Raw genomic sequence first — 17,695 nt, 5'->3', positions numbered from 1 at the left:
CATGTCAAGAAATCATTGGATACATAATGATGGAACATGTCTCAATCCTTTAATTGTTTTTTTGTAGATTTTTCACTGACATCATTATTAAAGCAAACTCCAGAGACAGTAACAGACGTGTTACCAGCAGTAGTCATTGAAAACATCTTGACCAAACTTGGAATTACAGAATTTTTGCTTTCACCATCTTGCTCTAGATCCACTTTCCCATTTTCTAAACACAATTCCTTGACAAACAGTGAGTAAAATTTTCTTGTCTTCAAATTCATTTGTCAATTATATATCTGTTCTCAATAGTCTCTAGTTTCAGTGTGCTGTTGAAAATTCCCCAATTTTGTCACAAAATATCAACCAAGTGGAGTTTTTTTTTAGAATACTATCATTATTCTTGCCTGAGTAGTAAAGCAGATATCAACAAAATATAAATTGTTTCATACATTTTAATGTACCAGAAATAGTACTGTGGATTCATTAATATTCTATTGTTACCAATTTTTTATGGTTTTTGTTGGTACAGAGGAAATACAGATTACCTATAGATACATGTATATCCATGAAATTAAATATTCACGAAAATGCAAGTTTTTCTTAGATTCACATGAAGAGTCATGCTTACTTCCATCATGATGATTTTTTATTAAAATATTTGTTTTAGATTGTTCTAAGTTAGTTGACTTGCCAGTTTTACCATCAAATGTCTCTTGTTATATACCTGACTCCTGCATGGAAGTACAGTGTTGTGTTGATGTTACACCTATCGATAAAACCATCAGTATAAACATTTCACTAGATCCATGTGTGTATGAAATGGAAACTGCAATAGAGGCATTGCATGTCAAGAAATCCCTTTTGACATATGTATGGGGGGAAGAGGAGACATTTTCTTTACAAGGAGGAATCAAACTAAAGTTAGTTCAATTATATGTTCTTTTAAGTTCATGTGTTTAGAATAATCTAATTACTGCCAAAAATCCAGAACATTATCTTTTAACCTCAATTGCATGAGTTAAGTTATTAATGTTAAATTTTATTTATTTTTCATATATTTATATTATTTTGTTTTATCTAGACTAAACATATTCAGTTATTGCCAACTTAGCAAGCAATGTTCAGTACTGTGAAGTACCATTTTATAACTATATTATACATGTAGTAAGGATGTCTTTGTATTTAAAGTAAAATGTTGATATCAATGGTTAGTAAAGAAGGTGAGACTTTTCAATGTGTGGACTCTTGTTTGTAAATAGTTATACTATAATGGTACAATTTCCTTGAAGGTACACAATTTTTGATCTAGCAGAGGACAGTATGTACATGGTTGACTTGAAGTTTCAGCTGTGTCTGGAATATTCACACCCAAATGACTGTATTCTGAATATCAACATCCTGAATAAACAGAAATTTCCGAAGAATTTGTGCAACTGGGATGAAGGATTTTACATTTCAGGTGTGGACTTAATGAGTTATTTACTTTTAAGTCACAAATTTGTATAATTTGTATATTTATTAATGATAACAGAACTTTTTTTTGTGTTTTGGAGTTCAACTGCTGAAAAATATAGCATAATGGTTATCTATCTAGTTGTAATAATACAATGTTATAAACAAAGATGCATTTAATATTATGTGGAATTGCTTTTTATTATTTGATCAATACACTAAAGCTGATGGACCAGTGTGATCTTTTGTCATCACTTGTTGAAACGTTTCACAAAAATGTTTAAAAGCTGCTATTGAAAAGAAAACAAGAATAATGTTCATTCAGGTGATAGGGAGATGCAACAATTTGACTAACTCTTCAGTCGTCACATATCTGGAAACTATTATGATTGTTTTTAAAATGTATGAAATACTTGTTTAAGGAAAAACACAGCAACTTATCTGGTAAGGTTTAATTTTTTGTCTTTCTAAGAGAAAAAATGATACTCTAGATAATATACTGCTTTTATTTTAGGATTCTCCTTGAATAAATGGCTATCTGAAAACACATATGTAAGCAACACAACACTAGATGCATTTGTGGTAGCACAATTAATGGAAGAAATGAATCTGAGGCCATATCTAAAGGACCCACAATGTAACAGAGCATCATATTTTAACATCACACAAAATGGATGGAATATCAGTAATGGTATGTTAAAAGATACATTTATATTAAGAGTAAAAATACTCTGCCAGTTTTTACCCAATGAGCTTTTGTCATGACTTTGCATTCTTTTTATTTTGACTTTCATTATTTCAAACCACTAGTTCATTGCTCCGTGGCATTCAAAGTCATTTTGCTTTATGCTCTAATAAAGTAACAGTTATTTTGTGTCAAATTAATACATAAGCTTGTGTAGAAAATATTGACATATCTTTTAGTTGCATATACAGACACAATCATTTCCAGATTGAGGAAGTACAAAGCCAGGTACTTTTGATCTGAGAGTCAAGCAACATGTGCCGTTTTAAGTTTAATTCAATTTCATAGATCTTTTTATTATTCAAAATAGATATTCACAAGGGTTCAGCAGTGATCCCAGATCCCTTATTTTAATTATTGAGCATGATGAGTACTTTAGCTAAGGGTGGAATTGAAGTTTGTACGAGTACAATTGGCAGTGAATTTCAAATAAGGTTGATTTGTGTCTTGCAAGTCCCTTCTTCATCACTGAATATACAGAGCCAGTCAAAACGTTTTAAGTAAAATATGGATATGAATTGTTGGAAATGAATTTCAAAAAAAAATTAAATATTTTGGAACAAACAGCACCTGTGCATTTTACTCATTCTTCTTATGCTTTTTCTGACTTTATAAAGATTACTTGCATTTTAGGATGTGAAGCAGCAATCATGGATTTGCCAACACTTCAGTCAGGTCTTTCTTGTCGTGTCTCAAACAGTTGTATGGGAGTTGATTGCTGCGTGGATGTACAGAAACTTGGACTCTCTCTGAATTTCTATTTGAACTTGGATATATGCAATAACAAATTCACAGTTGGAGTTGAAAACCTGAACACAACAATATCAATATTGAAAATTGAATTTGGAACAATTCAGATTTTTTCTTTTTTGGGACTCCTTAAAATAAGGTAAGTGATTCCAGTTAAAGATTATTTAAAAGATGCATATAAGTATGCTTGTACTGTCAGTTGTAAGAATAAGGAGATGTGGTATGATTGCTGTGAGACAACTATGCACAAAAGTTCGAAAAAGGCGGAAATAGTGCAATTATACCCAAGCATACATACAGTCTTCAGCAATGAGAAAATCCATACCATAGAGTCGGCTTTAAAAGGCCTATACAGAAAAAATATGAAACAATTCAATTGAGAAAAATGACAGCCCAATTTATAACCAATCAATTTCTGAAAAACAAATATTACAGACATGAACAAATGACAACCACAGAAGTACAGGTTCATAGAATATAGGTATAGATTTCTTTTTATGGCAAATGGATATGTAGGGGCTTGGGGCAATGCAATAAAGATCTAAAACTTTTAAAGTTCATGTGGCCCAAAGGGTCAACTTACAGTCTTGAACACTAGACAATTGTCAGCACAAACATTTAAGTCTATATTTCAGTCTGAAGAGTGTGAATAATTTTCATAAAGATTCTTAAAGATCTGCAAGCAACACTAAATTTTCTAGAGTACAAAACATGTACTATTTATGAATCATATACAATAATTGTATATTACTATAGCTAGTAATTTTATGAACAACAAGAATTTGTTTTGTTATTGAATTGACCATATTTAAATGATTTTGTGGCATTACTTATTTCTCAGCTGTATTGTAATATTAAAACTTTATTTCTTGTTATTTTAGTTACCAGATTTATGATTTCCCAAGTGAAAGTGTATTTGTTGTTAACGTCAACATGAGTTTATGTTTAGAGTCATCTGGATGTATCTTTCAACAAACGGTACTCAGAGATACAAAACTACCAAAACCTCTTTGTGACTATAACGAGGGCTTTCCTATCAAAGGTGATTTATAATAGAAAAACAAAGGATATGGGGTATTAACCCATGACACAAAATCAGTACATGCACAGCCAAAAAGATACACAAAATACAAACAAACAGTGCTTTTATTGCTGTTGTCCATCTCAAAGTCATAGTCAGGCTTTAAACATGGAGCGAAACACTTTCACCTCACTGCAAGTTTGAGACAGCCCCTAGGATTGGCATATGAGGAATTCTTTGGAAAAATAATTTAAGTAGACTTTGAAATATGTAACTCCACCAAATTGGGCCGCGGATAGAGAAAAAAAGAAGATATTGAAAGGAAGTACATATTCATACAAAGTAGTTCCTACGCATATGTGCACATGTTAATATCAAACTATGTATAATATAAGTAGTTAAGGTGAAGGACTAGTTATTCTTGTAGAACACAAATTGACTGATGATTTTTTAATTATAGAAAAATGTGGGAATGGGTTCTAAAATTGAAGGCATATATTGCCTGTTTCTCAGATATTTATGAAGTACATGGTTTGGTGTTTCCAAATTTCTGACAACCATTACAGTTTAAACATGTTTATAAGTTTTACAAAATTTTCTCCCATTTCATTGATGATTTCATTATTCAGAAAAATCTGAAATGGGGGAAAACATTTTTCAGGAGTAGGTTTATTAAAATATTACATTTAAATTCCTTAGATGGCTTTTTCATTTTTAAAAAGATATTTTTTATATATGACAAGGAGATTCCCTTCAAGAATAACTTGGTTAAATTTGACTATTAGAAACTGACATGGAAATTATTTCAGAACGGGACTTATAAAAAAATTTGGTGTTTTAAAATAGCACATGCATTTTTATCTTCCTTTTTCAAAAGTGGCATAAATTACAATTATAAGAAATGCAGGGATTTGTATTTGTATCAAGATTCCACTCCACAACTTTGGAAATTTTTTTTTTTTATGTAGAGACAAGCAATGTGAGCTTGGTAACTGTGTAAGTACAAATTCCAAGTGGAAGAAATATTCTGTATTTGGTCCTTAAAGAATAAAAGGTATGGAATGTTTGTCAAACAGGCACAGATATAATGGCATTTATAACAATATTTGTTCAGTGGAAATTCTGTTAGGCTACAAACATATGTTTCCAACTGAAGGTTACTGAAAGTTACTGAAGGTTACTGAAGGTCATTTGTATTTGATGCACGCACTATTTTATTTAAAATTTCCATATTGTATAATGTAAATAATAATAATTTGTGTCGTGTCCCTTTGGTTTCAGATTTTTCTTTGACACACTGGTTAGAAAAGCAAGATGTAGTTATTTCAAAATCATTACCAAAGTTCACAGTTGACCTGTTATTCCATCAGTTAGGAATATCTGGATACTTGAAAGATCCTGGATGTATTCAAACAACATACAATACTGATAGTCTGGGATGGAATACTTTAGGTAAGATTTTAGATAGAGATTAGACAGACACAAAAGAAACTTCTTGATAATGAAAATATCATCATTTATAGGTGTTGAAAGACAGTTAATGTAGATTAATCTTTTTTCATGCTGCAAATATGAGTTGATTGATTTAATATTTCAGGTTTATTGGAAATTTGTATTTTGCAGAACAATTAATTTCATGGTAAACCCTTTTTGGAAAATGACGCTATCAAGGTCATGTTTCCTTTACCATTGACCAGAACTTACAGAAGTTGATTATATTTCTTCCGACCTGCCTTTCGCACTTGGTTTCGTATTTACTGTTTTTCATAGACTAACTGGAATCTTCTTGTATTACCCTACACTCGAACAAAATGTAGTGGTCAGCCGGAAAACAGTTGACTTACCTTATTTATATACAGAAAAAAAACATCTTGACCTGTCCATATGTTTATTGTTATCAAGTGGTATTTTGAGCTATCCCTTTGTTATATTTTTCATATTTATTCAAGCTTTCGCTTTTATGTACATGTCTTACAATAGGGAACAAATCGGTATTTATCAATAGATCCGTTTTGTTATGGTTCTGAAATTTTCACATTGCAATGATCAGCAATTGCTAGACAAAAAATAATGTCAACTTTTTTGCCATTTGAACTTAAAAATCATTCAAATAATTGGAATCATCTTGATATCCATTAAATAGATAATGGTCTTTATCAAGATTTATAAATTTTCTAAGAATCGGAAATAAGTAATACAGTTATACCCACGTGGTGTGGTTTTGAACTTTTCACACTCCAATGATCAGCAATTGCTAGACAAAATAGTTCTCCTAAATAATGTCAACCTTTCTTGCCATTTCATTTTTACAATCATAAAAAAAGTTATAATCGGAATCATCTTGATATCCATCGGATAGATAAAGGTCTTTATCAAGATATACAAAGTTTTTAAAGAATCAGAAATTAGTAATATTCACGCGTTGCGGATGAACCTTTGTTTACAAAGTTACAGCAGCAGAGTCTGTATCTGTATCTGTATGAATACGTTGTTGTTACCAAGACTGGCTATAATACAACGGTTTGAGAGAGCACCACCGATTTATTGACTGGGCTTGAGAGCAGATTTGAAGCTCTCTGCGCTTGATGCGCGCACTACAGTGTTGTCTAGTTGATTTTACGGGATCACTGTTTTTACAAAGAATGAGTTTGAATATTGCTCGGTGTTTTACTTGGGGTACAAGTCAAATCGGCACCTGGTCAAATCTGCACAAATAGAATAGATCAATTCGGTATTTGGTCAAATCGGCACCCATTTAGAGTCAATTCGGCATCCAATAATATTTGATACAAAATATATAAATAATTGTAATAATGTATAAATGATCTTCCTATTTTAAATTACTTTAAAAAAAGTGACATTCAATACATCGTTGTTAAATCAACAAGCAGTTAGAATACAGAAGTGAATTGTTTGAACATTCTATAACTAATTTTTTTTTTTTTTTAAACTAATTGATAACTTTTATACTTGACTATACCGGGTGACTTTTAACTAGGTGCTAATTTGACTAGAATTCTTTACACTTAGAGTTATTCTTCACTTGCTTTTCCACAATATTTGTTGCTTGGAATTCTTCGAATTTGTTGGCAGTTATAGTTCTCTTTGGACGTGCTTTTTTGAGGAATTCTTTTGGTTCAATAGCGGGAATCAGCCCCTCAACCACTTAGTACATAAATATTAACTTCTGGCTGGTTCATCTTGTCTATAGATCTTCTAGTTCCAATTGGGCAAGCATTTTGGAGACACATCTGTCCTCTCTTGACTTGTGATAAATCTTGCCGCTTGATGTTGTATCCTTTCAAGCTTATTTATGTTTGTTACCGTGTAGGGGTCACATACTATGGCATTATTTTAAATAAAATTCATTCTTATAGGTCTAGATCATTGTTCCAAACTGACACAAATTTCAATATCTTGAATGCCATCGAAGTTGAATATATGGTGACCCACGTTAACAGCATTATCACTTTTGAAATTGTGTTTAATACCATGATGGTTCAATGTCATTAATTCAAATGGAGACAGACATTTCACCTGAAATATGGTGTGGGAGTGCAAAATCAAATACTACCTCATATGACTATGATGTATGGTTAAAGAATGAATATCAATTATATCGGTCAAGGGCAGAGTTATTATAAAATAACAATATGGCAGAGAAGTGGTTTCAAGTTTCATATAAAGCCACCCGACTGACATGAAATAAAAAATGAAAAGAATATCCCTATTTGTCTGCTCAAGAAAAAAAATCACATTACTTAGAATATTGTAGATCATTCAGATAGTCTTGACTTATTTATTAGTACAAAAGAACAGCCAGTTGTCATTGCACACTGTAGATCATTTAAATAGTCTTGACCTATTTATAAGTACAAAAGAAATGTCAGTAGTCATTTGATATTGTAGATCATTCAAATAGTCTTGACCTATTATTAGTACAAAAGAACAGCCAGTAGTCATTTGATATTGTAGATCATTCAAATAGTCTTGACCTATTTATTTGTACAAAAAAAAGCCAGTCATTGGATATTGTAGATCATTCAAATAGTCTTGACCTATTTTTTTGTACCAAAAAAACAGCCAGTTGTCATCTTCACTTCACACACACACATACGAATATCAATTATATGCTTACAAGACATGTTGCAATGTTAAACTTATTATGTGAAAATCCAGACTTGAATTAAAAATATCGCAATAAAAGAGACAGTGGCGTCATTTTTCCTCAGAGCTTTCAGCTCTTTGATTTGTGTCTAGTCTGACTGTTTTGTTGGCACAAATTCAACATATAGTTTTATATGACCTGAAGCGTAATGTGTGATAGAAACTATATACATCTATTACTGTATATATATATGAAGAAGGAGGTTTCGTATCAATGCCAATGAGACAACCATATGTGACTATCATATAAAACATTTTAGTCTTCACTGGTTCTTATATAGGACATCTTATATTGAGAAGTTCATAACAGATGCATAACTGTTGATGTATAATTTTTTTTCTGTACAGTTCTTGTAGGTTGCCATTGCAAAGATTGAAATTTCTCTAATCAGGCACACAGTTCAGCCTTTGAAGTATGTGCCATTCTCTAAGAAGACATAGTATTTTTGTAATAGTAATGAAACAGAATAAATTATTGTGATGTAGTTTATATCAGTATAAAAGTTTTCTGAATGTTTTGATTTTATCATTGTAGCTTGTTCAGATAGTATATCCATTCCCCACCTACCGAACTATGTAAGTTGTCGTTTACCAAATCACTGTACAGGACTTCAGTGTTGTATGGAGGTACCACTTCTACAAAGAACATTGGAAACACATGTTTTGTTAGATGCCTGTGCCTACAAACTCAGTATTGGAATTGAGAAACTTGTCATCAATGAATCTTTGTTTGACTACACTTTCAATACATGGAAAACTGTATCTCTTGGAAATATGGTTAGACTTGAGTAAGTAAATTCTTTATATATTAAACATGAAAAAAATCCATGTACAACGTCATTTTAATGCATGAAAACTATATATCTTGAAAACATGTTTGGATCATTTTTTGGAAGTAAGTGTAAATTTAAAAGTACGGAATTTAATTTTACATGTTAAGGTGGAACCTAACTCTACAGGGAGATAACTCTGTAAAATCAGCTAAACGTTTTAATTATGTTGTGCTTTTAAGGGAATCTGAAGTGTCTCAATGGTCAAAATTAGTGTTTGTCAAAGTGCTTTATAACCAGTGTAATTTTTCTGATCAATTGGTTGGTTCAAATTTTTTGAAATTTTTATATATTTTTGTCAAAGGGTCAAAGTTAATACTTTGTCAAAATTTTATGAAAATTAAACAAGCCAAATTAGTTTTAGTGAAAGTGTTAGGTACCACCTTAAGCTAGCACTCAAACTTGTAATTTTTTCTTAGATTATTCATTAATAAAGAATTATACGACTTTAAAATCTTCTTGATAAATCTGTTTTATATTGTGAATACTTAAAAAGAAGAAAAAAATCATTTCAAATAGAATTATCTTTAAAATGCATATACATTTTGTACATAATCAGAATACTCGATACTTGGTTTTAATTCTAAAGAAATTTTATAATAGGTTTCGGATAGAAGAAATTAGAGTTGAAAAGATCTACCTGTTTGATGCCAAGATGAGCGTTTGTTTTGAGACCCACAGTGACTGCAGATACAAGTTTGACATTTTGAATGGTGTAAGGCTACCAGAACAACCTTGTTCCTGGTCTGATGACTTTGTGATTCCAGGTCAGTCAACTTTTACGCCTGAAGACAGATTGAAAGAATTATTCTAATTTTGTTTCATTTAAAAAAATGGTAAAAGAAGATAATTGAAGGATATAGCAGAAATACATTTAATATAAAAATAAGGATATGTGGTATGATTGCCAATGAGACAACTATCACCCGTTTGACTGATCTTTCAAAGTATGTAATTAAAGGTAGGATAAAAATAATAAAAAACGTTAGCTACTTAGCAGGCTGCATGGCTCTGAAAGTGTTTTTTCATCACCTTGGTATCCTTGTAATATTTTGCAAGTGTGTGCATTCTTTTATTAGTTGAACATTTGTCCAAAAATCACATATTTGTTAAAAATATGGAAAAATTATACAAGAAAACCAACAAATATTGGATAAGAATTGAAAAAAAAATGTATTTCAGGTTTTAACATTGATAACTGGATGAGTGACAACGGGCTTAGTAGTTCCTTGAAGCAGTTACCTCCAATCCTGATATCACAGTTATTGGAAGATCTGGACCTGGCTGATTATCTTTTAAACCCAACATGTGACCAGTCTGCTGATATATACAAAACTGACCACAACCATGGATGGAATTCAGGTAATATTAGGCAGGAATTACCTGTGAATGGGGACAAAGTCTAGGATTTTTTTAAAAATCAACAATGTTAATTAAAAAGAGAAATGGAAATACCGTAACGTTTCCGATTTTGGTTCTGTTGTGAGGGATTTTAGTTTTGTGACGTTATTTAAATTATGACGTCATATTCAATGTAAACAAAGAAACGTTGTCATCAGGTAACGTTTTTTTAATAACAAACATTTTTTTTTAAATGAATTAGTATAAGTTCCTTTCTTAGACTGATAAATATACATTTTATTCAAAGTCTCATGTAAACAAGACCAGAAACGGAAGTAGATTTTTGCGCCGATCCGGAAATTCAAACATGCGACAAAAAAAAAAATTGAACGATTTTGAGTTCATTAGTACAATGAAAAATTCGGGAATTTTTTTTTTTATTGAATTTTCTACTGTAATAGGGAACTTCGTCCCCATATTAAAAAGTTGGAAAACAACATTAATAAAAGAATATCTATACTATAGAGTTCATAATACAGAAGAAATCTCAGATTCAAAAAAACAAACATATACTAAAAGATCAAAATTACCATTGCTTGAAGATCAAGATGGGTTCATCTTCACCTATGTTCCAATTGGTTATGTCACTTTGTGGAATTGCATTCTTTAATTGTTTTGTGATCTAAATATGTTGATGTTTATTCTTCTAATTACTTCTGTTAGATCCTGTTTACTGATTAATTTTCTTTTTTTCAGAATGTGTAGTAAATGTAACACTTCCTGACCTTCCAGATTCAATTACATGCCACTTAGACAAAACCTGTACAGGATTTAGTTGTTGTGCTGACATTGAGTTCATAGATAGAAATGTGAACTTTTTTCTCACGATAGACCCTTGTAATTATAAACTAAACATTGGTATTGAAAAATATCAATATGAAGTTTTCCTAATGGATTTTGAGTATGGGATTGAGAAACAGTTTCATATTGGAAAAGTAATTGAAATTAGGTAATTTGTAAGCTATTTGTTTCATAATATGAAACCAAAAATGTATAATTTTTGTTTTTAATGCAAAATGTAATTAAAATTTGCAAGGATAACGAATTGTTAATCTGCTGTTGTCTATTTTATGTCCCATTTATGGGCATTATATTTTCTGGTCTGTGCGTCCGTCCTTCCTTCTGTCTGTCACGCTTCAGGTTAAAGTTTTTGGACGAGGTAGTTTTTGTAAAAGTTGAAGTCCAATCAACTTGAAACTTAGTACACATGTTCCCTATAATCTGATTTTTCTAATTTTAATGCCAAATTAGACATTTTCCCCCATTTTCACGGTCCACTGAACATAGAAAATGATAGTGTGGATGGGGTATCCATGTACTGGGGACACATTCTTGTTTTAATATAATTCAGGATAGAACATTCAACACAGTGACATTCCATAAGTTTCTGCATCAACAAAATTCATAGCTTAATCATAGCATTGTTTCAAAGATCCTGTTTTTTTTCAAAATTTTAATTAGCTACTAAAGTTGAAAATGCAATGATTTTTGTAGGTACAAAATTACAGACTTCCATGGTTTATCAGTATACTACATAGATTTGGATTTCAAAGTTTGCTTTAATGATGGAGGTCCATGTGCTTTTGAGGCTACGATATTTTCTAACACTGAATTACCTAAGGTTCAATGCAGCATGACAAAAGGGTTTTTAGATGCAAGTAAGTAGGATTCAACAATATTAAAATATGGAGATGTAATATGAATGCCAATGAAACAACTATCCTTCAGAGTAAACATAAAGTGGTAGTAAGCATCGTATGCCATCATACAGCTTCCAACAATGAGAAAAACCCATACTGTTTTGGGTGCTCTTGTGTAAATCTATATAGACAATGCAATTTCTCATAGGCTCTCCATTTACAGCTAAAACTGTCCTCCTTTACTATGAAGTTTTGTAAAAAATTATGTCTAGAATGGAAAATTGATATGCATTACTTTTTTGTTCAGAGATTAAAACATAGGGCAGTGCGGCATATTTCCAACATTTATATGCCCTGAAATTCTTGGAGTTTAAACATACTAAAATTCTTTGGTATCCCTCCTTCACTTTGAGTCTTCTCAGAAGTCAATTTCACTGCCACCATGTGTAATATCCTGGTAAGATTCTACTTTATGTCTCTGAGTTGTATAATAGAGATCTTATGATGAATCAGTATGTAAACAAAACAAAATATGTCTTTGCTATTTAGATAAATAAAAAAATTTCGGGCAATGACTACAAATGTTTAGAATTTTTATTTTAGACATTTCAAAATATATTCAAATTTTGCTTTTATCTGCATTTTACATTATAAATTCTATTTTTCAGACTGGTCCCTATCAAAATGGTACACCGATATGAATATAGAAACATCTAAAAAACTATCTTCTAATGCAATATTGATGTTATTGGATACCCTTGAAGTAGCACCTTTTCTTAAAAAGAAGGAATGCAGTAGACAAGATCCAACCTCTATATTTTCTGCCCAGTACCAGGGTTGGAGTACAGGTAATGCATATGGTTTTTAAAACCCGGATTAAATTATGCAATTTAAAATGTAAATAAACTCTTAACATGCAGCACTAAAAGTGGGCATCATGTGTAAAAAAACAAAAAAAATATATGATTATTTGATCTTTTCTACTGAAAACCTGAAGAAATGGTTCCCAAAATGTTGTAAAATACTGGTACCAAAATACAAACCTATGCTCTATCTAATATTCAATCACAATCCAAATTAGAGCTGTATTAAGCTTAAATGTTGTGTCCATACTTGCTCAACTGTACATGGTTTGACCTCTGTAGGAAAATCTGGTTTGCTGTCTCTCTTGACAGCCTCTTATTATCAAATTAACACAGGTTCTTATTTGGTTTGTGTAAGTAATAGAAAACTGAATATAGCTAAAATATTTCAGTACCTTTATTATCTCCCTTTAAACAGCTGTCCTTGAACTTGAAAAATCACGAAAATGATTAGTTTTCACACCCTTTTTCATCATGCTGGATGATATTGACTTGATATTTGTTATATAGTTAACATAATGACAAGTTATAGATCAAGTCTAGCATTTTGTTCCAGTATAATTAAATTTTTAAAACTGGTAGGGGACTATGTATTCCCATGCAATACCTGAGTAAAGGCTTAAAAAATTTAAATGTAGATTTTTAAATCGATTCCGTAAGTGAACAGAAATCTGTTAATTATCCAATTCAAACTTAATGAAATGAGGCTATCAAAGGAAACAATTGAAAATAATTTGATGAGTCCATTTCAGGGACAGTTTTAGGAAGTGTTTATTCTGGAAAAAGAATCCATGACAAATGAATAGGTTGAATAGGTTGATGTCTATGCTGTGGTTTAATTTCCCTTTCATTTCTCCATCTCACTTTAACCTTAGAATGATAGCATAGCTTTTAATTATTTTTTTACCTTGTTTTTCCTGCCATTACAGATTGCAGCTCAAGCACCACTGTATTGCCTCATCTAAATACATCTGTAATAACATGCTACTTAGATGACAGTTGTAACAACGTCCAGTGCTGTCTTGATGTGGATTTAATTGACAGATCTCTACATTTCTTTGTGAACTTTGACCCCTGCAACTATGTCATAAAAGTTGGAATTGAGAGATTAGAAATGGATGTTTTGTTAAGTGATTATCAGTGGGGTAAATGGAAAGAAATGGACCTGTTTGGCGTACTCAGGATAAAGTAAGATTATTACATTTCTGGCAAACAAAATGATTTATGATATTATCTCCGTCAAGGCAAATTCAGCATTTTTCATGATTAAACTTTTATCAGGGACTTCGGATTAAAAATATAAAGACATGATTGCTTAAAAAGACATATAAAATTCCCATAATGAACCCTGTTATAAGAGATCCCCTTTTTACTTGTCTCCCTTGGGAGGGACATAAATTGTTATTGACAATGATGTGCTAGTGGAAAGAGAAAATTTATCGTGTGTAACCTTTAAGTTTTTCTTTTAATTACATTTAATTGTTATTAAGCTAAATGCTTTTGATACCAGAAAGTTATATTTATTTAAAATTTGTTAAAAGGCTGATATATCACTTACATGGTATCATGCTTTGCATGGGTCTATGATTGACAAGGGGAAGTAATTTGTTAAAGAAGTGTAATCACAGAATCAAATGTTTAATTGACAAATGTCCGTTTGTCTAAACAAAAACAATCGGTTTTTGAGGAGAATCATCATGATACCTGAATTTGCCTATAAACAATCAAATGGAAAGTAATACCCTGTTCACACTTTGCCTTTTTAAATTGGGGTCAACCCAAATTAGTTAATCCGGGTTAAATTTAGGTAGTGTGAGCGCCTTAACCCTGTGCGAATCTGGATTAAAATTAGCCCTCATTTGAGATGGAGTTAATGTGGGGCGAACACGGGGTAACTACTTCACTTCTATATGTGAATGCAAAGTGAAGTTTATATTCATCCTTAAAGTAGACAGAGATGGAAATAACATTATTGTTGAAGACTGTATTTGACCTTAAAAAGTCCTAAGTTTCCAAGACAGGACTATCTCACTGAGGTATACCTTGCATCTCCTTTGATATCCAATATTGTGATAAGTAACTCTATCTATGTGTTGTTTTTCAATGTGGAATATAATTATCCTCAGACTAAATAAAGATCCAGTGCTAATAAAACTATTTATTAAAACTAATATATAATATAAAAATAGAAATTACATTGGAAAAACTGGGGACTAACAGCTGCATACACATAATAAACATTAAGAGTTATCCCCCTTTTAACATATAAATGAAAATTAATATATACAGAAAACTTGGGGGATAAGATAAAATTTGATGATAAAAGTATACAATTTTATCGAAAAGTCCAACATGATTAAAATTTAAACACCTTCATACGTCAGTAAGTAAATAAAATTAACTAACTCAAAAAACAGTATGAGTATCAAATATAAGAGCTCATAATTAACAATACAAGTTTGAGCTCATAAGTACATGAAAAATGAAAGATAAAATAACAACCCATATGTCAGCATGAGTAGAGAGTAAAAGCTCATACGTCAGCATGAGAATAGAAAAGACCTGACATCATACGTCAGCATGAGTACAGAGTAAAAGCTCATACGTCAGCATGAGTATAGAAAAGACATGACATCATACGTCAGCATGATGAGAATTAAAGAAACTCATACGTCAGCATGAGTAGAGATTTAAAAAACTCATACGTAAATATGAGAAGATGTAAAAGAAACTCATACGTCAGCATGAGTAGTATAAACGCAACCCATACGTCAGCATGGGTAAAAATTAAGACCTCATACGTCAGCATGAGAAAGTAAAAAAGAAAATCATACGTCAGCATGAGAAGTAAATAAGAGCTCATACGTAAGCATGAGAAAATATAAAAGAAACCCAAACGTCAGCTTGAGTAGTATAAAAGAAACTCATACGTCAGCATGAGTAGAGAATAAAAGAAAATACATCAATATAAAAATAATACAAAAATTAAGGTCATAAAATTACAGGTATAAGTTCATGTATATACAACAATAGTAATGACTACTAAATAGTCCCCAGAGGCACTGGCAACAAAAGGAGAGAGGTGGGGATGGTGGCGGAAATTTAAAATATGAAAATCCAATCAAAATGTAATGAAAATATCTGATGACAAAAGGGGCACTGCTATTGATCCAAGAGCAGCAATATAGATGACGTATATCCCAAAATAATTTGAAAATGAGGCTAACATGATAAAGAGGTAACAAAAGGGGAAATCCTATCTATGAATAAAACTGAGTTAATTCTTTATATAAACATCAATTATCCAAATAATTGTTAATTTATATTCATCCTTAAAGTAGACAGAGATGGAAATAACATTATTGTTGAAGACTGTATTTGACCTTAAAAAGTCCTAAGTTTCCAAGACAGGACTATCTCACTGATGTATACCTTGCATCTCCTTTGATATCCAATATTGTGATAAGTAACTCTATCTATGTGTTGTTTTTCAATGTGGAATATAATTATCCTCAGACTAAATAAAGATCCAGTGCTAATAAAACTATTTATTAAAACTAATATATAATATAAAAATAGAAATTACATTGGAAAAACTGGGGACTAACAGCTGCATACACATAATAAACATTAAGAGTTATCCCCCTTTTAACATATAAATGAAAATTAATATATACAGAAAACTTGGGGGATAAGATAAAATTTGATGATAAAAGTATACAATTTTATCGAAAAGTCCAAATACAGATGCGAAGCAGCTGTAGCCCCAAGTTTAATTCTCCTTTTATTGCCAGTACAATAGTTTAAGACAAGGAAATTGATGAAACTAACTGATTTTGAGCTTGTTGAATTACTTTAGGGCTGGTATGAATATACCTAGTATAACAATCTGATGACCACCTGCCTAAAGATTTAATCAAGTGGTCTTCTAATCTTACTTCCTGTGCTGTTGTTGCTGCTCCAATTCTGAAAGAATGTCCATTATAATTTTTGCTTTCAAGACCTAAATTGTCTAAAATAATTTTGACATGTTTAATAAAAAATTGTCTACTTAAAGGATTGCCATCATCAGAGACAAACAGGGCATCAGATGTAATACTTGACATTTTCTTTCGAAGAGACAAATAATTTTTAATAGCAAAGCAAGGACAAATAATGTGTCCACTTTTGTATAAGGGTATAGTGACACCTTGTCTGAAAGGATCTGTTTTTGATTTTTTCAACTGTAATAAAATGTGATCTTCAAAAATTGCTAAATCACCAACACACAAATGTGTTTCTGAATCAAAGTTGCTAAGTATAGTGAACTCTCCACAACGCAAAAAAGCAAAAAAAGCTACAACGCAAGCTGCTTCTAACATAACATTGTTAAAACACTGTGTTAAAAAGACTGAAAAAATTGTTTCTCAATAGCATAACCATTTTATACAACAAAGACATAGTAATTGGCAATCTAGGCCTTTTAACACAACCTTTCTGCTTCTTTTTTAAACCATTTAAAATAGATTGTAAACATAATAAAGGCTTGCCATATTGTTCTAAAGGACTAAATCCTGCATATTGCAAGTAATAATATCTTATACCACATAAATACAGTTTAATAGTACTATATTTTAAGCTTTTATGTTCATCGCAAAAGGCAACAAATCTCATTAACAACGTTTCTGAAACCGGGGGCATTTCATTTGAAGTCCAGAATGATCCCTGTAGTAAGGAGAACTTCTTATATAAGTCAAAACCTGTAGTGTAATGCGATCTTGTACTGTCCGCTACAGAATACTTCCATAATGTCTCTACTGAGCTGTCCAGAGAATGTCTGAAAGCTGAGGGCAAGGAGT

The 17,695-nt window shown here is 31.3% G+C and overlaps 1 protein-coding gene across 1 annotated transcript; it reads left to right on the top strand.

The window, feature by feature from the left end:
- The first annotated feature begins 8,690 nt into the window (after positions 1 to 8,690).
- LOC143057524 (uncharacterized) lies at positions 8,691 to 10,359 on the top strand. The gene is made up of 3 exons (XM_076230836.1): positions 8,691 to 8,911; positions 9,557 to 9,720; positions 10,136 to 10,359. The coding sequence occupies exons 1-3, from the start codon at positions 8,745 to 8,747 to the stop codon at positions 10,357 to 10,359; spliced, it is 555 nt and encodes a 184-aa protein (XP_076086951.1). The 5' UTR covers positions 8,691 to 8,744.
- The last annotated feature ends 7,336 nt before the right edge of the window (positions 10,360 to 17,695 follow it).

The sequence above is a fragment of the Mytilus galloprovincialis genome, chromosome 13 (assembly GCF_965363235.1).
Source record: "Mytilus galloprovincialis chromosome 13, xbMytGall1.hap1.1, whole genome shotgun sequence".
Lineage (NCBI taxonomy): Eukaryota > Metazoa > Mollusca > Bivalvia > Mytilida > Mytilidae > Mytilus > Mytilus galloprovincialis.
The sequence above is the reverse complement of the archived record's forward strand: the minus strand, read 5'-3'. Positions and strand labels throughout refer to the sequence as shown.

What these genes read in the sequence shown, in the direction of transcription:
- LOC143057524 (XM_076230836.1), top strand. Translation starts at nt 8,745, where the DNA reads ATGGAGGTACCACTTCTACAAAGAACATTGGAAACACATGTTTTGTTA. An exon ending in GGAAATATGGTTAGACTTGA is followed by an intron (nt 8,912 to 9,556) that starts GTAAGTAAATTC and finishes ATTTTATAATAG; the next exon opens with GTTTCGGATAGAAGAAATTA. An exon ending in TGATGACTTTGTGATTCCAG is followed by an intron (nt 9,721 to 10,135) that starts GTCAGTCAACTT and finishes AATGTATTTCAG; the next exon opens with GTTTTAACATTGATAACTGG.